This window comes from Sorex fumeus, unplaced genomic scaffold, assembly GCF_029834395.1.
Source record: "Sorex fumeus unplaced genomic scaffold, SorFum_2.1 ptg000063l, whole genome shotgun sequence".
In the NCBI taxonomy this organism is placed as follows: Eukaryota; Metazoa; Chordata; class Mammalia; order Eulipotyphla; family Soricidae; genus Sorex; species Sorex fumeus.
In genome coordinates, this window is record NW_026606120.1 from 6,210,680 (window position 1) to 6,236,905 (window position 26,226).

Here is a 26,226-nt window from a genome sequence, read left to right on the forward strand (position 1 = left end):
CGGTCTCAGCAGTGCTCTCTTTGGGGGGGGGGGGGGGGAAGGGGGTCTCAGTTTACCAAGACAATTGAAAAGAGCCCCCAAAATCCTTGGGCTCATTTCAAAGGAAAGAAAAATGGAAATTAAAACACACAAGAAGGGGAGAGGGATGTAGTTCAGGGGTAGAGCACTTGCTGTGTAGATGTGAGGCCCTGGGTTCAACTCCTGCTAAAAAAAGGAAAAGGCAAAAGGCCCAGAAGGTGGGGAACCTTCTGGGGGCGGGGGATGGGGGGTGTTAGAAGGTGAGACATTGGAAGAGAAACATGGGATTGAAGCCAGAGGCAGAGCTGAGAGCGCAGCCGCGTGGGTGCCTCCTCCCCTCTCCTTCACCCGAGCTTCAGTGTGTCCTTAATTGGGAAGCCAGGAGGATGGAGAGAGGCTCCTGGAAAGGCAGCCGCGGCAACACAATACTCGGAGGCCTGCCAAAGCCACGCAAATCAGGATTCGCGCTTCCGGCCTCCTGCCCCCAGATGTAGGTGTGCCAGACACCTGGAGTGACTCACGCCTCGGCGATGCGGGCACACCATGCCAAAAGCGAGCCCGGGCACCCTGCCCACCCGCACACCACAGGCCTGGAGGGAGATGCGATTCGGACTTTGGGTGGGGGGTGGGTGGGGGGGGTGACAGCGGGCCGCCGGCCCCCCTCCCTCCCCAGGACTGCCGCGACTCCAAAGCGCTCCCTGGCGCCTCCTCCGCCCCGCGCGGACCTGGGTGTCCCGTCCTCCCACCCTCCTCCCCCAAACCTTCCCGGAGAAGCGGGAGAACCAGATGGGGGAATTACGCAAGGCCTGATGTTTACCTCCCGCGGGGGCCTCCTCCCTCCCTATAAAGCTTGACGTGGTGGGGAGGCCGGCGCAGCCGAGCCTGGCCGGAGAGGCGGCCCCGGGAGCCCGAGCGGCGCGGCGGCGGGGAGTGGATGCGCGAGGACCGGCGCGGGGCTCCGACGACTCGGCGGCCCCGGCGGTCACGGCGGCGCCCATGGAGGCGCCCGGACTGGGGCCGGGGCTGGTGGAGCGTCTGGAGCAGCTGGCGACGTGCCCGCTGTGCGGGGGCCCCTTCGAGGACCCCGTGCTCCTGGCGTGCGAGCACAGCTTCTGCCGCGCGTGCCTGGCCCGCCGCTGGGGGGCCCCGCCGGCGGCCGGCGCGGACGAGACCCCCCCCGCGTGTCCCTGCTGCGGGCAGCCGTGTCCCCGCCGCAGCCTGAGGTCGAACGTGCGGCTGGCGGTGGAGGTGCGCATCAGCCGCGGGCTGCGGGAGAAGCTGGCGGCGCCGGGCGCCCGCAGCGGGCGGCGCCGAGGGGGCCGCATCCCCACCATGGGCTGCCTGGACCCCCAGGGAGAGGTAAGGCGCGCGTGTGCTCCGGGGCGCGGGGGAGGGGAGGGGGGCGCGGGAAGAGCTCCTGGCCAGCGGAACCTTTGTGAAAAGTTTGGATCGGGACTGGAACTGGGAGGACAAAAGCGCAGGACGAGGAGGCGAGGAGGCGGGGACCTCAACTGTCCCCCCCTCCCCGCTCCCCGCCTCACTTGAAGGGACCGGGGCGAGTTGACACTGTCCACAGCGGAGGGGGCTGGACGGATGCCCGCGGCCGGGAAAGGAGCCGCAGAGAGGAGTGGGGGCTCCAGACTGAACCGCGGGGGCGCGGACCCGGGGGCCCCAGGGCCAGCGAGGGCTCTGGGCGGTGGGAACCAGTGTCTCCGGAGCGAGAGCGCACAGAAGTAATTGGCAAGGGCAGGCGGGGAAGAAGGAGGCTACCCAAAAGCCGGGAGGCGGGGAAGCAGATCCAAACGCCGCTCGGCAGCTCGTGCCAGCTTCCGGGGCTCTGGCCCGACCGATCTGGGTGTTGTTTGTTATTGTTTCCCTCGGCTCCTCCCAAGGCTCCAGGTAGGGGCGGTGACAGATGGGGGTGAGGCCCCGGGAAAACAGTCCGGCCTCGGGCTCCTCGCCCCACCCTGGCCTTATCATTCATTCCCCCAGCCCGCTCCCCGTGAGCCCCATGCCTTGACCACCAGCCTACCCCATCCTTTGCAATATCCTCAGGCGTCTGGGGTTCCTGACTGGCTTCTCCCCAGCAGACCAGCCGGTCCAGGGTCTTGCTTACACCCTTTGAAGTCAAGGCAGACCTAATTAGACTAATTAGCATAATTAGGCCGATTGCCTTTTCTCTCTCCCTTCACCGCCTTACTGGCCTGCTTCGCCCTGGACAGTCAAGGGGGTAAGGGGGAACCTTAGTCTTTAAAGGGGGATGGAGGAAGGTGGCATGCAGCGCCCTCTCCTGGCTCCCACGGTACCTTGCAACCCACTGGGCCTGGAGTCACATCAAATTCAGCTTCCTTCTTGGTCTGGGTAGAGACACAAGGGCCCAATAAAAGCTACTAGGCTTTTATGGCAAAGAGGGGAAGCAACTTTACTTTAAGGTTTTTATATACCAACTCTTAGCCCAAGCGCTTTAGGTCTGTGTTTGGTCTGTGTGATGGGGGAAGAATTACTGGGATAAACACTATATTGGGTGGATAAAGCTAGTGAAAAGCAGAGAATGGAGTTTGGGGGCAACAGAAGGTGAGGAGATTGAGGGAAAAACAAAAAACGGGGGTCTGGAGCTATAGTACAGCGGGCAGGGTGTTTGTCTTGCACGCAGTCGACCCCAGCATCCCATATGGTCCCCTGAGCACCGCCAGGAGTAATTCCTGAGTGTAGAGAGAGGAGTAAAAGTAATCTATGAGCAGCCAGGTGTGACCCCCCAAAAAAGCAAAACAAACAAAACAAGGGGTGCATAGATGAGGTGAGAAAGGGAAACCAAGTCCTTGGGAAATGAATGGGAAAGGGGAAAACAGGAGGTAAAATTAAAAGGGAGAAGAGAAGTGGTAATGAAGTTTTAAATGGAGGCAGAAAGAGGGCAAGAGAGATTACAGGAGGTGAGACACTTGCCTTGTGTAACTGCAGTGGCAGCAGCTCTGGTTCAAAACTCCAGTACCACATATGGTCCCTTGAGAAACCGCTAGGGGTAACTCCCGAGCACAGAGCCAAGAATACTACTGAGTACCACTGGATATGGTCCCAAAACAGGGAAGAGAAAAGAAAAAAAAATTAAGGAAGCGGGGGAAAGGAGAGAAAAGGATAAAGGATTAGAAACATAGGATAAAGGTATGGGATCACTCTAAGAGGTGGGGAGGAAACTCATCAACCCAGAGTTTAGCTCACTGAGGAAAGGGGAGTGAACTCACAGTATGAATCCCAAAACTCATTCATGTTTTCTTCTGCCTTCCCCAGGATACAAGGAACACATGGAGAAGGTAAGATGCACCTTTTACTATTCCTTCTGTCTTCTATCAGTTACCACATCACCTTTGCACTGAACCCACCCCATCTTCACTACAGACAGGCTTCTGGTTGTGGGATCATCTCTTCCTGCTAGTGGGTGAGAGTGGAAACATTAGCTGACAGAGGGTGTTACCAATTTTCCAATTTTTTCTCTCATCTGTCCAGATTTGATACTCCAACACCCAAGCCATCTAACTCAGAAGATGATCTTCCTGAAGATTACCCAGTAGTTAAAAACATGCTTCATAGACTTACTGGTAAGAAGGGCAAGAGGGAGGGCAAGAGGGAGATAATGAGGATGTTTTGTTCCCTTTTTGTTCTCAAGTTGAGAGCAAAATGATCAAGTACTTTAAAAAAAAAAAACATTTTTTAACATTACTGTTAATAGTGGTTTCTCATGCACATAATTCCAAAACCACATCCATCAACAAGTGTACTCTCCCCCAATGACCCCAACTCCATTTCTCTCAACACCCTCAACTCAATTCTGTGAATCAGTTCTTCCATTTTGTTGTCTTTGGACCACTGTTGCTATGTGGCTGTAGATCTTTAAGTCCCACTTCACTCAGCATAATATCCTCTAGTTCCATCCATGTTGCTACAAACTGCATGATTTTGTTATTTATTTTTTGACCTTTTGGGTCACACCCGGCGATGCTCAGGGGTTATTCCTAGCTCTGCACTCAGGAATCACTCCTGGAGGTGTTTGGGGGACCATATGGGATGCTGGGAATCAAACCCGGGTTGACCGCTTGCAAGGCAAACACCCTACCTGCTGTGCTATCACTCCAGCCCCGATTTTATTCTTTCTTAAAGCTGCATATTTCCACTGTGTATGTATTTCACAACTTTTTGATCAAGTCCTTTTCATATTGGCATTCCTTTCCTAGAAAATAACAAAGCATCACAAACTGAAATTTTCTCATGTCAGAGTTCTGGAGGTAGAAATCCAAGACCAAGTGTTCAGCGACGCAGGGTACTTTTGTGGGCTGTGAGGGAGAATCTGCTCCCTGACTCAGGCACTTGTTGGCCTGCAGATGGCATTCTCCCTGTGTCTTTAAGTTATCTACCCTCTATATACACTTATCTTTGGGTCCAAGCTTCCCCCTTTGATAATGCGTCATAGGGAAAACTAGATATAATTACAATGATCTAATTTTAACTTGTGTTACTTCCGTAAAGATTCTATTTCCAAATAAGGTCATCTTGTGAGGTGCTGTGAATCTTCAACAACTTTTGGGTTGTTTCAGTTCCTCACAATGATTTATCCTTGGGGCTAGAGCGATAGCACAGCAGGTAGGGGTTTGCTTTGCACATGGCCAACCCGGGTTCGATTCCCAGCATTCCATATGGTCCCCCAAACACTACCAGGAGGAATTCCTGAGTGCATGAGCCAGGAGTAACCACTGTGCAACGCAGTGTGTGACCCAAAAAGAAAAAAAAAAAAAAGAATTCACAATGTTTTATCCTCCATTCTTACATATCAATCCTTTCCTCTCATCACAAGACCTGTGGAGGTCTACTCCCTCTTAAGGGGTCTCTCCTTCCACCAATTCTCATACTTTCTCTTCTAAAGACTTCCAGAACTCCCTGTCCTGGGTCTCTGAACTTTCTTTGCATTTCCTTTCCCTGTCACACTCAAAGTTGCCTTCAGCCCCTTTTTAAGATGACTAGATAAAGGGCCTGGAGAAATAACTTAAAGGCTGGAGTGCATGCTGTGCATGCTGAAAGCCCGTCACTGTACCATCCCTGGATCACAACCAGAAACAATTCCAGAGCACTGCAGATGTGGCCCTTAAACAAACCAAAAACAAAGTACCTAGAGAAAATGCTGCACCCACTTTATTCGTCACCCAACCAACGCAAATTGCTTTTAGCATGCCTAATACAAGCATCTTTCCTTAAACCACCACATACACACAAGGCTAATGATTTTTTTGTCCCTTTGCATATCACCAGCATGCTGTTCCTCTGCCACACCCTTCCTGTACAACAACCTCCCTATAGAAGAAGGCCTGTCCACTCCCACTGTCCTGTGGCTAAGAAGGCTGGTTTCTCAGGATACCTAAGCTCCCTCCCTTAATACCTTTTTCACTTGGGGTTCCAGTATCTGGTATCAGTTTTTCTCTTTAGGTGATCCTCCCCACCCTGCTGACCCAGCTTCGTAGCCCCACCCCAGATACTGCCCCAGATTGAGGCATCCTGTGTTCCCTCCTCCTAGGGTCAGATCAGCTTCACTCTTCCCCAGTTCCACAAACCAGCAACCTCATCTTTGATTTCTGCCCTGTGCTCTCTGTTCTGAGCCAGCAGGGTCCTTCTTCAAGTTAAGTGGTGGGTGTTTCATTATGCAGGTGGGGTCTTGCCCAGGCCTGCCCTTCATAAACCTTCACCCTTCTTGGTTCTGACAGTGCCCATCTGAGGGGCTGCTGTTGCATCCTTCTGTGCCCTCTTCTGGACTTTTCTTAGTATCCGGCTTCTGTCTCACGGGATCCTTTCCTTCTCCAGCTGACCTGACTCTGGACCCTGGCACTGCACACCGCCGTCTGCTCATCTCTCCTGATCGCCGCAGTGTTCGACTTGCACCGCCGGGGACACCAGCTCCTCCGGATGGCCCTGCACGCTTTGATCAGCTGCCAGCCGTGCTGGGTGCGCAGGGTTTCCGGGCAGGCCGTCACTGTTGGGAAGTGGAGGCTGTAATGGATACCACCTCCTGTAGAGACTCTTCTGGGGAGGAAGAGGATGACAGCGAGAGCCACTATGCCGTGGGAGCAGCTGGGGAGTCTGTGCGACGAAAAGGCCGCGTGGGCCTGTGTCCTGCTGGGGCTGTGTGGGCAGTGGAGGGCCGTGGCGGCCGCCTGTGGGCACTTACCGCACCGGAGCCCACTCCGTTGGGTGGCGCTGGACCCCCGCCACAGCGCATTCGTGTGGACTTGGACTGGGAGCGGGGCCGTGTGGCCTTCTATGATGGCCGCTCCCTGGACCTGCTCTTTGCCTTCCAGGCCCCTGGGCCCCTTGGGGAGCAAATTTTCCCACTGCTCTGCACTCGTGATCCCCGGGCACCACTCCGGATTGTACCAGCAGAAGGCTGAGATTCTCAGTTCACCCCCACCCCACCTCTTCTAGTTTGGCCTGTATCCAGGCTGTTTCCTTTCAGACACAGAAATTCCACAATTCCAGGGACTCTGTCCACGGGTCCACTGCAGGAGAAAATCCCATCCACATCTCTTTTCTCCTAAAGGATAAGACCTCAACTGACATCTATTCCTATATTCACACCCAAAGCTAAATCCGTCCCTGCCTGCTCCCTCTTGAGATACTTCTTTGCAACTACGACCCAAGAACTCTCAAACAGATTTATGCCCTTCCGGTATTCCAGGCCTGGTCGGAGCGCAGGCCCTGCCTCACTACCCATATATCCTGGTCTCAAAGGTCAAGAGCTTTCTCAGCTCTAAGAATTGGCTCCCTGCCCTACTCCTCAAGAGTAACAAGATCCTCCTAGAATAACGGGGTCAACTCTAGCTTAGCTCTTGAAGATCTAATAGAAAATGGTATCTTTGAGTGGGTACACAGCCAAATTTTACTCCATGCTTGTCTATCTAATGACTGCTTAGTACTGTCACAGCCCACAACCACTTCTACTCCCCAAACCACCCTTTGAATGACCAGGTATCAAACCCAGGGCTTCACATATTCAAAGCATACACTCCTCTGCCACCAAGCCACGTAACCAGCCCATAACTTTTCCCACTGAAGACGCCCTGCTGCACACACAGTAAAAACAATGGTGCTACCTCTACTTTTTTAGTCTGGGAATAGTTCAGAAACCCCAAATTCACCCTTGTTTGTAGCTTTTACAGCTATCCCCATATGTATAAATGGGCCCATATTTAACACATTTTGCAATGTTGGGTTATTTATTTTGTGCATCTGTGGCAATAAATGAGATCTCATTGGTGGTATGGGCTTGAATGATCAGTGCAAGAAGCAGTCCGGAAAACATCCTGATCTCCGAAAGGGGTCAGGGGTTAGGAGAGGATTCAGTCAGGAGTGAACATCTGGGCTGGTAGAAACATCAAAGTCTAGGAAGGAAGGCCTAAGAGTATAATGTTAGGAACATGCCCCATCTCCTGGCTTTCTTTTTACTTCCTCTTGCAGAGACCCAGCCCCCTGGAACTATATCGGATCTATCTCCATGCTGAAGAACAAAGGCTGAGGAGATAGCTGGTTCTACGTGACCACTCTTGCTTGAAGCCAGCTTTGTCATAAGTCCTAGATCACATGATAGTAGAGAGATCATCACTATTTTATTTTTCTATTTAAGGTGAAAATGACAAAGACCTCTCCTAATTCTTGAGGGCACAAGGGGAATGGGCAGAAGGGAAAGCCAAGGGCTAGGAACCCTGAAGTTTCCCCCAAAGACCTCACATCTCACAGGCAAGGACTAAGTTAGGATTATATAAACACATTAATGAAAGCACGTAAGCCAGGATTAAAAAGCATGATGGGCAAGATTGCCTAGAATCTGACTGGGACTCTGGCAGTGAAAATTGGGGTTGCTGGAAACCCAATCTCAATGTTTGGGACTCAAGTTGAGAGTACAGGGTCCAAGATAACTGGATCCCAAGGACAGGCAGTTTGGTAGTAAAAACAACGGGAAGAGACTGGGCCCCAAATTGCTGGATCCCTAAGGAGAGAAAATGAGGATTAAAAGAAATGAAGCCTGGGGGAACCCGGAAGTCAGAGTTGTAGAATAGCAGCAAGTCAGAATTCCAGGATCTCTGTTCACTCGCCTTTTCCTCTTCTCTCTCTCTCAGGCAGAGTAGAAGGGAGGAGGGGTCTGGAGAGTAAATTAGTCCTCAAGTAGCCACTTGGATAAACTAAGGGCCAGACACACATGGAAATGGTAGGGAGCAAGAAATTTAGTGCTGCATTGGCCCTGGAGGGGGCTGGGAAGGGTCCGGTGGATGGGGAGGGGTGGTAGGGGTTGGCCCTGGAGTTGCATGTCGCCGTCCTTTGCGGTGGCCCCGTACACAGTGTGTATGACCACAGCCTTCCTCTTCTTCCTCCTCACTTTCTGTGGAGCTCTCACCAAATGCCCGAGGTTTCTCATAAATACAGCAGCCTGGATTTAAAGGAAGAAGCCCAGTAAAAAGGAAGAAGAGTAAAATGTAGAGTTGATTTCATTCCCACTGGCACGTTTCGAATTCTACCACTGTTTTCTTCTACCTTACAGGATCCGACTTGCCCCAGCCCACCCCTTCACCTCCCTATCTCTCCCCTCAGCTCCCCAATCCTTCCACCCCAACCACCAGTCTCAGACTCACACATTACCCCTCTTCTTTCAGAAAGCCAGGAATCCAAAGCTCCAATTTTCCCACCTCTAATACCTCTTGCCTTCAGGCCTTGGCACATCCCAAATCTTCCCCTCTAATTTTAATCTCCTCTTCCTGAGGCTTGAGAAGCAAGACAGGAAGAAGACGGTGGGCAGGGGCCAGAGTGATAGTGATAGGCCAGAGTGGACCCAAGTTCAATCCCTAGCATTATGTTTGGTTCCCCAAGTTCCACCAGAAGTGAACCTGGAGTATAGCAAAGAACTAGGGGTAAGTCATGAGCATCACAGTGTACGGCCCCAAAACACAAAACCAAAAAAATGTAGGCATGTGGGGATTTCAGGAAGTCTACTGGATATGACAGGGTAGAAAAGTACTATGCAATAGGGAGTCACTTGCGGATTACTGTTGTGCCAATACTCACATTTCGATGAACGGCGTCCCATATGTTCATTATCCACAGTATCACTTGTCCATTCCACCTTTTTATCTGGTTTCCGTTTCCGAAGTTTGATGGTAAGGCTCCGGTTCTCCTGGAAGGGTAAGACAGGCAGATACATGTAATTTTTTCTGACCTTTTCCAACCAATCCCCCCAGTTTCCTTTTATCTTTTCTCCACTTCAATCAGTATAAAAGGCACTGCATCAGAAAAACTGAATGCTGGAAGGAGATCAAATAAAACATTTAACTCTAGGGAGCTCCCTGAGGAATCATGAAGTATTTCCTGTTCTTGAGAACTGCTGAGTCTTTATACAGAAAAGACACAATTACTAGAAAAGGTCCTAGCAGATACCCAAAGAAAACATAATCCTCACTGCTTCTCCATATTCCTCCTCAAATCATTCCTGGTGTAGCTCACACTCGAAAATGACCCATTCACCGCTGCCTGGTTTATTTTACCTCCCTTTTCCCAGAAGCCCTGATTTTTTTTTCTAAAAACAAACAAAAAAAAGCTTTATTTTCACAATTCATTCTCAAGCTAACCTCCCCACCTGTTATCCACCTATTCCCTAGCAATTATTATTTTGGATTCTTTTAATCCAGAGATTATTACGCCCAAAACAACGTTCTCCCTTTAAAAGCAACTGAACCTATTTTTGCAACAAAGCTATTTCTTTCCTCTCCTGTTCCCTCATTCTCTTCACTCCTTCCACAAATATTTATTGGTAAGTGTGCATGCACCCATCTCGTCAAATGTCCTCTACAACTGGCCTCCAACCATTTCTCTCTAGCACCTCCCTTGCTCGAGGGTATCTTAAGCCCCAAGTTCCCATTCTTTCATTATACACACAACCCCCCCCCAAGTAGCATTACCAGCATCTTAATTACCACATGGCGTTTGACCATGACCTTTGCCCCATTCTAGGCTACTCTAAATGTCCAAAATACTTTGCGATTCTTCCACTCAACCCACTCTTCCCAGAATCCCTAGGCCCAGTCGCTCCAGCAACGCCCTCAAGCTCTATCCCTTCACTGCAGGTTACCTTCCAGACCCAGAAGCAGAACCGCGCCCCCCCTCACCACCCCACCACCCCCCCCCTTTCTCACGGGCTCGGTTGTCACGGTAACCGTTGTCTCGGTGACGGTCTCACTCAGCCCGGGTCCTGCCTCGGCCATGGCTAAGGCTAAGGAGAAAGAAGAGGGAAGAGGGAGAAACACCGTTTCCTTTAATAACGTCTCTGGGGCTAAGAGATTCGGGTCCAGGAATCCGAAGAGTAATCAGGATCCTCCGCCTTCTTTCTCCCCCTTCTCCAGGGCCTCCGCTTTCCCAGCCTGGGGTAGAATCTGCAAACCCCACTTCCGGCCCTCCGCTTCCTGGTGTTACTCTCTCTCGAGTCCCCCGGTTCCTTTCCGGGGACTCGCTGCGTCAAGACGCAGGCATCGCAGGAGTAGTTCCGCCGTACACTGACAGTGCGCGGGCGCCACGAGCGCGCGCACACACGCGCGCACGCGCGCAGGCACGCACTCACGCCCTGTGGGCCGGGCGGAGCTCTCTGTGGGGGGGAGTGGAGGGGGGGGGTGGAAGGCTGAGGTCAAAGGTCAAGCGCACTGCCCTGAAGCATCTTTCTGGGAGGGCATTGCTGGTCCTGTGCTACCAGACGTTGTCTGCTGAACCTGTCCCCTCCACGGGAAAATTAAGAGGAAATAATGACCCAAACTGGGGGCTGGAGCGATAGCAACAGCAGTAGGGCGTTTGCCGTGCTCGGGGCTGACCCGACTGACCCAGGTTCAGTTCCTCCGCCCCTCTCAGAGAGCCCAGCAAGCTACCAAGAGTATCCCGCCCTCACTGCAAAGCCTGGCAAGCTACCCGTGATGTATTCGATATGCCAAACACGGTAACAACAAGTCTCACGATGGAGACGTTACTGGGCCCGCTCCAGCAAATTGAGAACAACGGGATGACAGTGACAGTGACAATGACCCAAACTAAACCTAGAACACGACTAATGATCTGGGCTCTGGACCTGAGAGTACAGATGACGCTTCTCTCGCACATGGTCAACCTGTGTTCCATCCCGGCACCCTATATGGTCCCCGGAATACCGCCAGAGCACTCTGTGCTCTGAAAACCGCTGAGTGAGCTCCAACTCCAATTAAACAAAAACAAACTAGGCGTTCTGGGCCTTGACCTATGCCTGTAGATCATCCAGGTGGCACTTACTGAACCTTCAAGTGTCCAGAGTGAGGGCACTTGGTGTGTTTGTGACCAAACCGACTTTGACCTCCTGTACTCAATCTGGTCCCCTGAGCCTGCCTGAGTGATCCCTGAGTATAGCCGGTGTAGCCCCATGAAACAAAACCAAAAATGTTAATATTTTACCTTCAGCTTTATTTTCTGTCATTGTGTCAGGCTTTAAAGATGGAGCATAAAACTCAGGGACTGTCTTTTAGCTCCCAGTCTAGTGGGAAAGACCAACATGCTTAGGACTAACATAAGTAGGCGTTGGTATATTAACAATGGTATATTTTGTCCTCGGAGTTAAGTTCTGCCTGCATTCTCTATTCTGTAATGAGTGATTTACAACATAGGCCCAAATTTATGCTATAATTCAAAAGAATTATACCCACAGGTGGAGCAACAATGTAATATGGTGCTTCCCTTGTATGGGCCAGCTGGAGTTGGATCCCCAGCATCCCATATGGTTCCCAGGGCACCGCAGGGTTTGGCCCAACTCCCCCTCCCCACCCATCCCAAAACAAAACAAAACAAAACTTTAGTATTGTTATGAGAGTAAAGCCCTTGGGCACTTGCTTTGCAAGAGGATGACATGGGTTCTAGCCCAGCACCTGTTGTTCCTGAGCCCACCAGGAGTGAGCCCTGAGGAGAGCCAGGAGTGAGTCCTTAGCACTACTGGGTGTGTCTATCCCCCCTCCCTCTCCCCCCCCAAAATACATACACACATAGTTAAGGGCCAATAACATAGTGTAGGGGTTAAGACCCCAATTGGATCCCAGGCACAGCTTAGGATACTCTCTGAACAGAGCCTTCTGGTAAATTCTTGAATACCTCTGGGTGTGGCCCACTCTCCCTCAAATGTTGTTTCCCAGGTAAGAAAGTGATAAAGAGGAACAAGATAGGGTTGAGGAGATCATACAAGGGTTAATTAAGGTGTTTGCCTTGAATGTGGGTATCCCAGTTTCATAGCAAGCAGCACATGTGGTCCTTTGAGCACTGCCAGGGATCACTTCTTAGCAGAGCTTCTAAGCACCTCCTGAAGTATGCCCCTTACCCCCATAAAGGAGTGGGGAACACGGCAAAGAGATTAAAGATAAGGCTAGACAAGTGGACTCACAAAATCACAAATGGGCTTAAATGCCATGAATGCTTTGCTAAAGAAATTTGGATTGGGGTTTTTGTTGTTTGTTGGTATTCAGGACTTGCTTCTGGCTCTGCACTCTGGGATCACTGCTGGCAGGACTTGGGGAACGTTTGGAGTACTGAGGCTGGAACTGGGATCAGTTGCATGCTTGGCAAGCACCCTGCTCACTGTACTATCTCTCCAGCCCCTGAAATTTGGATTTTACCCAGTGTTAGGAGCCAGGGAAAAATTTAAAATAGGATAGAGACAGCAGATTAGCAGATTTTAGATTTCAGGAGTTGGTTAAGAATATCTGTTAGAAAAGTTCAGATCTACAATGGAGGAGGCTCTGGAGATAGACAGTTGATGGAGTGCATGCTTTCATGTACAAGGTCCTGGGTTCCATCCTCCAAAATGCAGTGAAGACTGCCCTACCCATTCAAATTGGTTTGTGGGGCCAAATGTAATTGTATATATTTGGTAACTATGAATAAAGGGCAACAGTCACAAAATACTCATTATCAGCACTTCATAATTATTTAAGCCAAGGAATTCAAGAACACTGATTTCCATGCTAAAATGTGCTATGTATTTATTTCCTTTTACAAGTTCATAGAACAAAGAAACCCAAAACATAGAACTTGGGCATGGGTTTAATATCTCTATTGAGTGAGGTTTCTTATGTTACTTCTTTCTACCTTTCTGTATATGAATATTTCAGTGACTATATAATACATTTATGTCTCAGCAATCAAATTTTCTAAATTGTCAGGGCTTGACCGATAGTACACTGGGTAGGGTGTTTGCCTTGCATGGGGGTGAAAGGCATCCAAATGGTCTCCAAATACCACCCGGAGCAATTCCTGACTGCAGAACTAGGAGTAACCCCTGGGCAATCCCGGTGTGACCCCAAAACAAAAAATAAACAAAATTGTCACCTGTGTAAATAGTATAGTTACTTTCACATCAGATTTTTTTTGGAAAGGGGGCATACTCAGCAGTGCTCAGAGTTTACTCTGTACTCAGGGATCACTTCTTGCAGTGTAGTTTGGGGACCATATGCAGAATCAGGAAATGAACCCAAGTTGGCTTAGGCAAAACTGTAGAACTGTAGCACTGTCCTCCCGTTGATCATCGGTATTTGCTCAAGCGAGCCCAGTAACGTCTCTGTAGTAAGACTTGTTGTTACTGTGTTTGGCATATCGAAAATGTCACGGTAGCTTGCCAGGCTTTGCCATGTGGGCAAGATACTCTCAGTAGCTTGCCCGGCTCTCCAAGAGGAGTGGAGGAATCGAACTCGGGTTGGCTGGGTCAGCCACGTGCAAGGCAAACGCCCTACCCGCTGTGCTCCAAGACAAGCAACCAAATTACTCTGTTACTCCATCCTCATGGCATATTTTTGTTTGGTCTAAACCTAATATACCAAAGCTATCTAAACTATCACTTTGGGGCTGGGGATACAATACAGTGGGAAGGTGCTTGCCTTATATGTAGCCACGCAGGGTTCAATCCCCAGTACCCATTTGGTCCCTGGAGTCCTGCCAGGAGTGACCCCTAAGTGCAGAGCCAGGAGCAAGCCGTGAGCACTGCTGGGTGTGGCCCCCAAATGAAAGTCAAACGTTTCTGGGTTTTTTGTTATGTTTTCTGTTGGTTTGGGGGGGGGGGGGGGCATACTTGGCTGTTCTCAGGGCTTACTCCTGGCTCTGTGCTCAGGGATCACTCAGGGGACAGGCTCAAGGGACAGGCTCAGGGGACGATATATGGTGCTGGGAATCAAATCCAGGTCAACCGTGTGCAAAGCAAGTGCCTATCCTGAGACACTGATATTGAGGAAGTACTTTAAGAATTTTTGTTTTGCATTCTTACTGTTGTGGCAGCCACGACAGACTTTGTTGTGAATGAAGTTTTAGGGAATGAAACACAGGTCCCCGCACCCACGTTTTTTTTTTTTTATTAGTGAAACACCATGAGGTACAGTTGTAGATTTACAAATTTTTGTGCTTGGATCTCGGTCACACCATGCTCAAACACCCATCCCTCCACCAGTGCCCATCTTCCACCACCAGGATAATATCCCTTCCCCCCATCCCCCCATCCCCCCCTGCCACTGTGGCAGGACATTCCCCTTTGTTCTCTCTCTCCTTTTGCCACCCACATGTTTTACAGCTACATCCTCAGCCCCTAAATTACTTTGTAAAGGTATGTTTTTATACATATTTAATATGTATACACACATCTATTAGCCCCATTTTGGGCTCACTCTTATGTACTTGTGTCTTTTCTTTCTCATACATAATTTATATGATCGTTTTTTGTACATAATATATTTGTTAACATAAAAATTTCTCTGCAAACTCATTGAAATTCCTCTTGGAATTATGTTATAAATAACACATGCCCAGATCTTATAGAAAAATAGAACTTTAATAAGGACAGAACTTCAATTAAAAGACAGGAGTAACTTGCAGACCGTGGTAATCCTCATGCAGAAATTCAATTCTCCTCTTGAAGCAAAATATTGCAAAGAAGGGATGGAAAAGGGATCTGAGAACCCACACCTTCCATGGGAAAGAGGAAGGGGATTGTTCAACCATCTCCTCTACCCCCAAACAACAACAACACATTAAGAGTCTTCCTTCTCCTGGAACCTATGGAAAAAGAAAGGGAAGAGTTATATTTGAGCAAAGAAATCCAAGACGAATAATATTCAGATAATCAAGAAATTTTACTTATGGTACGATGAAGGATTAGCTCTCCCTAAACTTTCTTCCAACTTCATGACAACTAAAAATGCTGGAATAAAAAGGCCAGATAGGCCAGAAAGAGAGAAGAGGAAAGGCACTTGCCATGCAGGCGGCCCACTCTTGTTCAAATCCGTGGCACCACATATGATTCCCCTGTTCCACCAGAAGTAATCCCTAAGGAGAGTCAGGAATAAGCCCTGACAGAACACTGCTGGGTGTGACCCCAAAACCAGGGGAAAAAATTCTAGGTGCAGGGAGATTATTCAAAGGAATGTATACTTGCCATGTGAAAGGCTAAGGTTTGATCCCTGGCACCGCATGACGCTGGAGCAACTGTGGGAGTGGCTCCCAGCATTACACACAATTCTGGCTCACCATGGTGCAGTCCCTCCCACCCCAGCAAAAATATATATTACATATACTTAAGAGTTCAGGGATGTGGCTCAATGATGGTATGGCACATTCCTCACATGTGTGAGGTTATGGGTCCATTCCCAGCACTGCTAAATATTGCACTGTAGCACTGTCCTCCCACTGTTCATCGATTTGCTCGAGAAGGCACCAGTAACGTCTCCATTGTGAGACTTGTTGTTACTGTTTTTGGCATACCTAATACCGCCACGGGGAGCTTGCCATGCTCTGCCATGCGGGCAGGATACTCTCGGTAGCTTGCCGGGCTGAGAGGGATGGAGGAATTGAACCTGGGTCCACCGCATGCAAGGAAACAGCCCCACCCGCTGTGCTATCGCTCCAGCCCCAAAGTCCCTCCAGATGTGATCCCTGAGCATCAATGTTTGGTGTGACCCAAAAACAAAAACAAAAAAAAAAAAAAGAAAATATTTCAACTTAAACTTCCTAAAAAAATAATTAAGACTGGTTAAAACTACTCTCAAAAATATATGTAACTCCAAATATTTTTAATCTGTTAATGAAATAGCACAGCAGATAGGACGTTTGCCTTGCACACAGCTGACCCGGGTTCAATTCCTGGCATCCCATATGATTCCCTCAGCACCGCCAGGGGTAATTCCTGCATCTAAACAAATACTGAGAATTCCCATTTACCACTGTCCACAAAGAATTCCCATATTTAATTCTAAAAATCCAAGCTTAGAGGCCAGAAGCTGAGCACATGCTTTACATGTGGGAAGCCCATGTTTGATCCCTAGCACTACACGGTTCCCTGTTGCCCCATGGGGAGTGAAATCAAACACAAATTTGAGAGTGGTTATTAAGTACCACCAGATATACTACCACCGCAACAAAAATGCAAGTTTAATGAAAATTCACAAAACCAAGAATGAAAGCACCTCTAAAGAGCAGAAATAACATCATCTGCCTCACGAGAACGGAGATATAAAAATTATCAAAGATAGGCAAAAGACCTGAGCAAAGGCAGGTGTGCACCCCTCCCCCAAAATAAACAATACAAAACATGTTTATAAGTTTTATAAATCTAAATCAGTATCTATATGCAGGTATAGATATTAGGGGCATAGTAGACAATACCAGGTAGTGTGAGGGGTTTACTCCTGACTTGGTACTAAGGTACTTGGGAGTTATCCTGCAGTCCTTGTAGGACAATGAGGTACTGGGGATTAAATCTGGACCTCCTGCATATAAAGCTTGTGCCCATGCCTTTACCTTCCAAGTGGCTACCCAGGTTCAATCCTTGACACCCCATATGGTCCCCCTGAGCCCCACCACAAGTCATCCCTGAGAGCACAGAGTCAGCACCACTGGTTGTGACCCAAAAGCAAAAACCCCAATAAACAGAACTCAAATTTAATTTTGAAACAATCTGAAAACAGAACAAAGTCTTAAAGAAGTTATCCAGATGCATCATAAAGAAAAAAGTGATGAGAGGCTGGGGATATGGCTCAATGGCAGAGTGCTTGCCTTAAGGTGATGCCCTGAGTTTGATCTCAGGCACAACAGAAACGGGAAAAAAGAATTAAAAATAGGACGTAAGGGGAGGTTTAACAAACTAGAGTTCCAAAATGGAAAACTGAAAATATGGGGGGAAGGGACCTTTAATGAGGTTAATTTTTTTTTGTCTCAGTTTTTGTTTCAGAAATCCAAATAAGTTTAAAAAAAAAAGTCATTAAGGCTGGAAGGATAATACAATGGGTAAGTCCCTTACCTAGGATGTGGCTATGGATGAGATCTTGGTTCAATTCCAGCACACATGGTATGCCCTCCTCCCCACAAAAAAGAAAGTCATAACTTGATAGAAACTACTGACCACAAAGGCATTCAAAGAGTCCATATCTAAGACAGGCATAACTAATTCTCTAAAGTAAAACTACCTCAGGACCAAAGAGATAGTACAGCAGGTAATATGGTTGCCTTGCATGTGGCTGATCTTTGTTCGATCCCAGGACCCATATAGTTCCGAGTCCTGCCAGGAGTAATACTTGAGCACAGCTGGGTGTGCCCCAAAGCCAAAACAAAAAAGTAAAACTACCTTGGGTACTTTGGAAAACTCTATCTAATATTCCATAAAGTATGCTGACCACTAAGTAATTTTTGCTTCTGCTTATTTATTTATTTACCACTGGGGGAGTAGGGGGAACCCTGGGATAATGGTGAAAGGAAGGGAAGTTACACTAGAGTTATACTTTAGTATGGGTGTAATATTGGAATGTTTTATATACGAAGCCCTACCAATAACAGTTTTGTAAACCACATGCCTAATAAAAAAACAAAACAAAACAAATAAAAAACCCACAAAACTGTTACCTGAGTTGCACAGAAATGAGAGGTGGGGCCAAAGGTAACAACTGTTTATTTAATATAAAGTCCCTGGATTTACTTGATTAGCCAACAGGCTGAAAAAGTCAGAGAAGGGGTTGGAGCAAGAGTACAGCGGGTAGGGCGTTTGCCTTGCATGCGGCTGACCCGGGTTCGATTCCCAGCATCCCATATGGTCCCCTGAGCACTTCCAGGAGTAATTCCTGAGTGCATGAGCCAGGAGTAACTCCTGTGCATCGCGGGTGTGACCCAAAAAGAAAAAGAGAAAGGCACAGAAAAGAGAAAGGATCTGCACCTGCAGTTGGTACACGTGTAGAAGACAGTCTGTCCTTCATCGGCCGAGCGCATCTGTCTGGTGTGGTACGCCATCCCCTCATGGCCACATCGAGGGCAGCGCCTGTCAATCTGGAAAGCACTGCAGGATTAGGTATCCATGGTCATCTTACATGATTTTTCGTAGAAATCAAACTCCACCAACTCTACAGCTCAAAGACTTCTCTTTCTCTTGGAACTGGGCACAAGAATTCCTATAGACTCTTTCCCATTTATCTAGTCGGGTTAGTGCTGGGTGACATTAACTTACCAAGGGTCCGTGGAACTCCTGGGCTTCCTCAAGGGACACAGGCATGACTGTCCCCAGTTTGTTGAACACAACTGAGGTCTTCACAACCTTTCCTTCGAAATCTGTGGAGGCAGAATCGGTGGTAGGGACGAGCAGAGGCAGCTGACACTCACAATTCCCCCTGTCCCCCAGTAGGCCAAGACACTGTACTCTTTCCTTTGATTTTATCTCCAAATAAAAAGTTAAAAGGGGGGCTGGAGTGATAGCACAGCGGGTAGGGCGTTTGCAGCAATCGAACCAAACCGGGTTTGATTCCCAGCATCCCATAGGGTCACCCCGAGCACCGCCAGGAGTAGTTCCTGAGTGCAGAGCCAGGAGTAACCCCAGTGCATCGCCGGGTGTGACCCCAAAAGCCAAAACATAAAAAACGTAATAAGGAGCAATTGCCACATTAGGGCCCCTCCCCCCACCTCCAATCAATCGATCTTGAGATCCTCAAGCCCCTGATCTTCCAACGCTAGTCCCCTTGCAAGAACGCTGCTGTGGTCCCCTCACCCAGCACGTTGATGGCAAAGCCACAGCGAACACAGGTGACGGTTTCCTGAGCTCCAGGCAGAGGCAAGACCGAGCCGCAATCCGGACAGAAATCCAGGTCCGACTGAAAGCTGGAGCACGCAGAGGCGGAGTCCATCACACATTAGGCGGTCGACCGCTGGCAAAGACATGATGCTGTTTACTGACAAAACAGTCGTTTCGTTCATTCCCATTCTGACCCTGGAGCTAAGCAAAGAGCACCCGAGCCCTCCTGCCAGGCACGCCGCAGTGCTCCGCGGCCGAGGAGCCCAAGAGCGTTCGGAATTCCCGACTGGCAGCCAGGACTTCGAGGCTTACCCGTCACAGGTAAGGGAGCGAGACAAATCCGCAGGCGGGAGCGCGGGGCCCACGCTGGCCGGGAATGAGTGCCAGGAGAGCTAGAGCGACCGCGCGTCCGGGCTCGCCATTGGCTGTGACGTCAAAATCACGCGACGCGTCGGAGCTCGCCGAGCGGCTCGAGAGAGAGGCTGCAGCGCCGCCTTCCGCCTGCCTCTGTTTCACCACTTTCGGTCGTTCCGATTTCGGGGGGGCGTGTCCCTGAGAAACGTGTCCCCCTTACTGAAGATGCTGGTCTCTGGCCTGAAGAACTCTGACTCCCGCCGTTCCGGGGTCGATGTTTCCCGGAAAAACCTGGCGGTGGTTCCAGTTCAGAGGCTCGTCACGCCTCGCGGGTCTCTCAGGGAGGCCCTGCGAGGGGCTCGCGTGCTTCGCCGCCCGGGCGGCCCCGCCAGAGGTGAGTTGGGGGCTGACTGGACCAGTGGGGGGAGGGTGAAGGCGGAGGAGAAAGGGACGCTGGGATGGAGTGGGACCAATGGAGCTTTGGGTTGAGGACACCCGCGCACCTGCCCTACTCCCGGCCCCACTTGTGCGTCCAGCCGGCTCCCCTCTCCGTTTGGTGGACTAATCTGTCATAACACAGAGGCCAAGAGAATAATACCGAGAATAGAGCTGGTTATTTTCCTTTATCTGGAGCTTGAAAACGTGTAAGTTGCCTAGTTCCCTCCCATCCCTTTCCCCCACACGCAACCGGAGCTTGTGCTTAGCTCCTACCTTTTTAAAAAAAATTTATTATTAAATTAATCTATTTTTGGCTTTTTGGGTCACACCTGGCAATGCTCAAGGGTTATTCCTGGTTTTGCACTCAGGAATTACTCCTGGCGGTGTTCGGGGGACCATATGGGATGCTGGGAATCGAACCCTGGTTGGCCGAGTGCGAGGCAAACGCCCTACCTGCTGTGCTCTCTAGCCCCCTCTTCTACTTTGAAAAGATCTGAAGTTACCACTAGTTTTTCCCCTCCAAAGGAAAGAAACGGTTTGCTACTTGAGAGAAGCTCCCAGTGTGACTTTATCTAAAGAGAATGGGCAGGGCCCGGAAGAGACTGTGCAGCCGCTAGGGCACTTGCTTGCATGTGACCAACCGAGGTTGGATCCTTCGCATCCTATAAGGTCCCCCAGCCCCAACCGGAGTAAACCCTGCGTACCACTGGGTGTGGCCCCGGTACCAGAAATAAATAAGAATGGGAAGACAGTAATGAAATCTTTATAATTAAAGCAGGAGAGCGATAAACTTCATAATTTCACTCAACTGTGTCTTTTGTCTAAAAAGGGCTGTAGGTGACCAAGCCCCATGATAAGCAATTATTCCTGTCTTTGAAAATTGAAGTTGTAATTAACGTCTTCCTCAGCTTTCTTTTTTTTCAAGTAGAAAAGTATTAAGGTATTTTACATGAGATGAACAATATCACAGTGCGGTCGAGGAACAGAAGCACCATGGGATATCATGACCATTCCAAAAAAACCTCACAGGTTATTAAAAGACTGTTGTCAGTATTTAAGCAGAGGCTCTGGCAGCAAAGTTGAGAAATCTGTCCTCTGACCTTACGTACAGACAAATAAAATGCAGTGACAGTCACTAGTAAGACAAAGTGTGTGTATGTTTCTTGAACCTGTATTAAATATACATATTTTTAATGCTGGTTTACCTCCTCAAAAAAGATTGAGAAATGTTGTGTGTATGGGGGGAGTTGTTTTGTTTTGGGGTTACAACTTGTGTGCTCCTGACTGTATTCCATATGAGGTGCGGAGGCTCAAGCAGGTTGTCTGCATGCAAGTAAAGCACCCTACTCACTGTACTATCACAATGGTTCTATTTTTCAAATTTTGAAATAATTGTACTGTGCCTAAAAGGTAAGAGTCAATATTTGATATCAGATCCAGTTTTATTCCATAATATAGGTATTTTATTTGCATATATAAATTATAGTTCTTTTTAATAGTCTTTCAGCATCAAAATGTTAAAAATTAGGGACTAGAGATATAGTGCAGCAGTTAAGGTATTTACCTTGAATATAGCCACTTCAAATTCTATCCTGAGCACTATATATAATAAGCATCCCAAGCGCTGCCAATAATAAGCCCTGAGAACTCCCAGATATGACCAACAACCCTCACCCCCTAAAAACAGTTACATCAGTTATATTGTAAGCCATGATTGATTTCCAAATGAGTTGCAGAAGAGATCAGAAGGAGACAGAAATCACTGTAACATAATGAAGACCAGAAAGACTTTATAAGTCAAATAGGGGGTTGGCATGTGGAGGATATACAACTGCTTCTTATGAACTTTTAGCCACACTCATTAATCTAATTTGTATTTATTCTTCATAACCCTGAGGCAGACTTTTGTCATATTACCTTCTGACAGAGACTTACAGATCTTGAATTACGTATCTAGGAATTTAGGATTCAAACTTAGCACTGTCAGGCTGAATAGCCTAATTTTTTTTTCTTTTTTTTCTTCTTATAGACTATATTTTCAGATATTTTAGATCTATAAAAAATTGATTAGGAGACAAGATTGTCTCCTACTCTAGCTTTTTTGTTTCACTAATTTTAATTTTCTTCGGTACCAGAGATTAAACCCAGAGATTACTCATGAAAGGCAGTTTCTACCCTGAGCCACATCCCCTTCAAAGCATATTTCTTAAGTATAGAGGGTATGATCACAGCCACAGAGATGAAATGCTAGGCATCTTCAATGGACTAAATGTGACCTCATAGTAAACTCAGATTAGACCAATGATTACACATGAAAAGTTGATAGTTTTCACTTTTGTTGCCATCAGCCTGCCCTTTAAATGATCCCAGCGTAACTACAAATTCCCATCCCTATGGGTCAACAGGGAATTGTCTGATACTGAATTTAGGTTGAAGGGTGATTGGCAGTGTAAGGTAAACAAGCAAAAGGGTGGGTGATTAAATCATTTCAGAACAAATTGGCTAGATATGCTATATATGCTGATAGAAGCTGAGAGGGCCCGGATCAAGAAACTGAAGAAAGAGAATGAGCTGATATCACTGAATGCTAGAGCTGTTTTAGAGGACAGAGCAAGCTGGAAGACTAAACTTGGCACAGATGAACTTGAGCAGGGCTCTAGAAAGGATTCTCTCTCTTCCTGCACTCAATTCCCGATACAAGATCCATCATGGTTCATGTTGAATCCACAGGAGAAGTATGCTTTAAGTTAGTTTATATAAAAAGGAAAGATCTGGAATTAGAAACATCTCAAATGGCTGAGATATGTCTCATGTACTTTGCAGACGGAAGCCCAGGTTTGATCCCCAGCACCCTATGGTTCCTTGAGCACTGCATTGCTTGGGTAATCCCTAAGCACTGAGTTAGGAGCAGACCCAGCGGGTATGGCCCCAAAACCAAAATAAGTAAGAAATCTTCCTTGCTCCATGGTTGGAAGCCTGCCTTATGAGCTGGGATAGAAGGAAGCTAGGATAGAGAAGGGATCACTAAGTCAATAATGTTTGGAGGTATCACTCAGGATGGCAGTTGTGTGCTGTAAGTAGATAAAAGACCAAACATGATGGCCTCTCATTGTCTGTATTGCAAACCATAATGCCCACAAGTAGAGAGAGACTAGGGGAAATTGTCTTCCATAGAAGCTGGGGGAAGGGTGGGACAAGGGGAGGGTCAGAGCATACAGGGAACATTGGTGGTGGAGAATGTACACTGGTGGAGGGATGGGTGTTCAATCATTGTATGGCTGAAACTCAAACCTGAAAGTTTTGTAACTGTAGCTCACGGTGATTCAATAAAATTTTTTTTTTAAAGTAAGAGATCTTCCTCCTGGTAAAGGAGTATTTACTGTTAACCATCAGAATGCAGTGGTTTCCCATGGTGGTGGTGGTGGGGGGGGGGGTGGGGGGGGTTGAACGTAGCTCTGTTACACTCCTGTCTCTTTCTGAAGTAAACATCCTTTACTTTGAACCAACAATTGGATTTTTTAGTATGTAAGTAAGAGTATTCTGTGACCTCCTCTTTCTTCCCTCTTTTCTTCTTTCCTTCCTTTCTTCTTTCTTTGCGGTGCTCAGGACTTACTCCTGGTTCTGTGCTCAGTGATAACTCCTAGAAGGCTCTGAGGACCACATTGGGTGCTGGGGATTGAACTAGGGTTGGCCACATGCAAAGCAAGTGCCCTACCCACTGTACTATTGTCTGGCCCCACCTTACAATTCTAATACAACTTTGCTTTTTTGTCTTCCAGACTGATTTGGGCTAAATCATCTAAAGACCCTAGAGTAGCTGCTGGTCAGCAATCTCCACTGGAGAAAGAAATATTGGTAAATATCTTAAACTTTGGAGTTATAGGAATAGTAACCTTGTTTAATATCTTTCTGCCCCGTGACACCTTCCTATAGTATCCTCACACTTTTCTAGCTATATGCATATGTGCAAAGAGTAGTATTTTGAAAACTCTTAATCCTATTTTTTTAACATATTTGATATTGGGCTGGAGAGATTGCTCAAAGGACTGGAGCCAATGCATTGCATATGGGAGCACTAGGTTTTTTCCCAGATACTTCATGGTCCCTTGAACCTGCTGTGGCTCCCTGGCCCCAGAAACCAAAAATTTAATACTTGATGTCATTTATATAGGTTGATCCTGACACACACAGCCTTCCAGCAATGCCAGGCCTATCTTTGGTGTTCCCAAGTACTAATAGGTGTGGCCCCCTCAATAATTGCAAAAAAAAACCCCCAAAACCACAAAATTTGATATGATGGTGTGGGTAGGGCAGTTGCCTAGTAAATGCAAGTCCAGGTTCATTACACCACATGTGGCCCCTAAGACCCTGAGGTCCCCTGAACATCAAGCCAGGAGAAAGTCCCAGGCAGAGCCGGGTGAGGTTCAAAACAATACCCAAAATCTTGTTATTGATTTGGGTAGTGGGTACTTTAACTTTTCAGAGCACACAGGCCCACCTGGAAATGATGGGAACAAAGTTATAATTAGACCAGAGTAAATAAGAGTTCATATATCTTTTCTTGGTGTCAGTAAGGGTACAGTGCCTGTTCAAATGTATTCAAGGTAAAAAGACAATCACATTGTCAAATTTTGTACTTAGAATCTAGGTGGCGTGCGTACTAGAGCAACAAGACAACTGATAATTCAAAAATACCAAGAGGAGTATGAAGCAGTCTGTAGGGAGAAAGCTCACTCTCTCGACTACTGGCTTGCCAGAGCCGAGTCATATTATAATACAAGAAGAGTGGAAACGATGAAAGAACAAGAGTCAGGCAATGGAATCAGGAAGAAAATGGAGGGGAAAATAACTCATAGCACAGAGACACAAAAGATGTACTATGTGTTACCTGAAAGAGAGATGAATCACATAGAAAGGCATATACGCCAAGCAGAACAAGCCAGGAAGGTGAAGAATAAAACATCTAGACAAATACTGCAACCCCCGAGGGAAATTATAACATTCCCCAATGTAATTCCAGAAGAGCGTGGCATCCAAAATGCACAGACAAGAAAGCAGGTAAATGAGAGGAATCAATTGCAAATTAAAGACCACCAAATGCGTATGATTCGAGGGAGAAAACTTACTGCACAAAAACGCAAGGAAGAAGACTTCACACAAAGGCAGAGCCAGCCACTTAAGCAAGAGAAGAAGGAAGCAGTAAAGAAAGAGATGGAAGACTTTGAAAGCATTATTGCATATCCACTTTTCCAGCCTTATAGAAATTTGATAAAAGTGAATATTCTGGTGGAAAAGTCTCAAATTCAAGAAGATAATAGAAGTACAAAACCATATCAAAGGAAGTTCTTAACTATGCCACCCTTCTTGAGAAGTCGAGTAGAAAAAATGAAAGATCAGTAAAATTTCAATGCTTTTATGATGGAATGTCTATTAAGCAGTCTTTTTTATTTTACTTTTTTAAAATATAGGAGTACTGTTATTTATTCAGCCATTGATTAAGCTGATTGAATTGGACATGAACTCCACATTATTTTATTTTTTTAAATTGAATTACCATGAGATACAGTTACAAAGCTTTCATGTTCGAGATTCAGCTGTATAATGATCGAACAAGCACAGTGTTCACCAGTGCACACTTTCCACCACCAGTGTTCCTAGTATATTCTCCCGCCCACCCCCCCCACCCCCCCCACCCCCCGCCATCTCAGTCCTCACCCTGCCTCCATAGCAGGCAATTTCCCCAATACTCTCTCTACTTTGGGCATTATGTTTTGCTCAAATTTTCCCACCATCATTCAAGCCTGCCTGCCAGGGGCAGATGCTAGTTCATTTATTGTCCATTGCTCATTTTGAATATCATGGATACCATGTCCACACGCTTCTGGAATCCTGTATTGTAATGATCGGGTTCCAGAGACGTTTCTGTAGGACACTAATCCATTTTAGGATTCAATTGGGTGTCTCTGGACCAGGGCTGTTCGTGTGCTAAGATGGTGCCTAGAGGTACATTGTGGATGTGACAGCCAGGCCAATGAGTGGGCTGGGAGCCAGGGAGGGACAGACTGGAGCCTCTGTCGCCATGCAGCATGGAGATTTAGTTCTGGAACCCGCATACCTGGACCTTGTTTGTGGAAGCTCTTGGTCACCGGAATTCCATGTGGAGTAGGCAGGGAGACTGCACCTGCTCCATCTGGGATGCCCTGGTGAAAATGGCTAGGTATGGGGCCCAGAGAGATCTCCGACTCTATGGTATCTTCCGGGACTCGATGCTGTGTTTCTGGCTTTTGATGTCTTTCGAGACTTATTTATGG

General features: G+C 47.7%; 3 protein-coding genes across 3 annotated transcripts; 1 reads left to right on the plus strand and 2 right to left on the minus strand.

Moving 5' to 3' along the window:
- Positions 1-710: 710 nt before the first annotated feature.
- Positions 711-7,340, plus strand: RNF39 (ring finger protein 39). Its single transcript, XM_056127812.1, has 4 exons — positions 711-1,377; positions 3,304-3,326; positions 3,520-3,611; positions 5,860-7,340. Exons 1-4 carry the CDS (start codon positions 1,015-1,017, stop codon positions 6,441-6,443), a joined length of 1,062 nt encoding a protein of 353 aa, XP_055983787.1. The 5' UTR covers positions 711-1,014; the 3' UTR covers positions 6,444-7,340.
- Positions 7,341-7,641: 301 nt separating this feature from the next.
- Positions 7,642-10,508, minus strand: PPP1R11 (protein phosphatase 1 regulatory inhibitor subunit 11). Its single transcript, XM_056127815.1, has 3 exons — positions 10,233-10,508; positions 9,109-9,217; positions 7,642-8,476 (listed from the first exon to the last, which is right to left on the minus strand). Exons 1-3 carry the CDS (start codon positions 10,299-10,301, stop codon positions 8,274-8,276), a joined length of 381 nt encoding a protein of 126 aa, XP_055983790.1. The 5' UTR covers positions 10,302-10,508; the 3' UTR covers positions 7,642-8,273.
- A 4,361-nt stretch (positions 10,509-14,869) lies between these two features.
- POLR1H (RNA polymerase I subunit H) lies at positions 14,870-19,478 on the minus strand. The gene is made up of 5 exons (XM_056127816.1): positions 19,436-19,478; positions 19,100-19,256; positions 18,566-18,666; positions 18,278-18,387; positions 14,870-15,132 (listed from the first exon to the last, which is right to left on the minus strand). Exons 2-5 carry the CDS (start codon positions 19,233-19,235, stop codon positions 15,108-15,110), a joined length of 372 nt encoding a protein of 123 aa, XP_055983791.1. The 5' UTR covers positions 19,236-19,256; positions 19,436-19,478; the 3' UTR covers positions 14,870-15,107.
- Between the last annotated feature and the right edge of the window lie 6,748 nt (positions 19,479-26,226).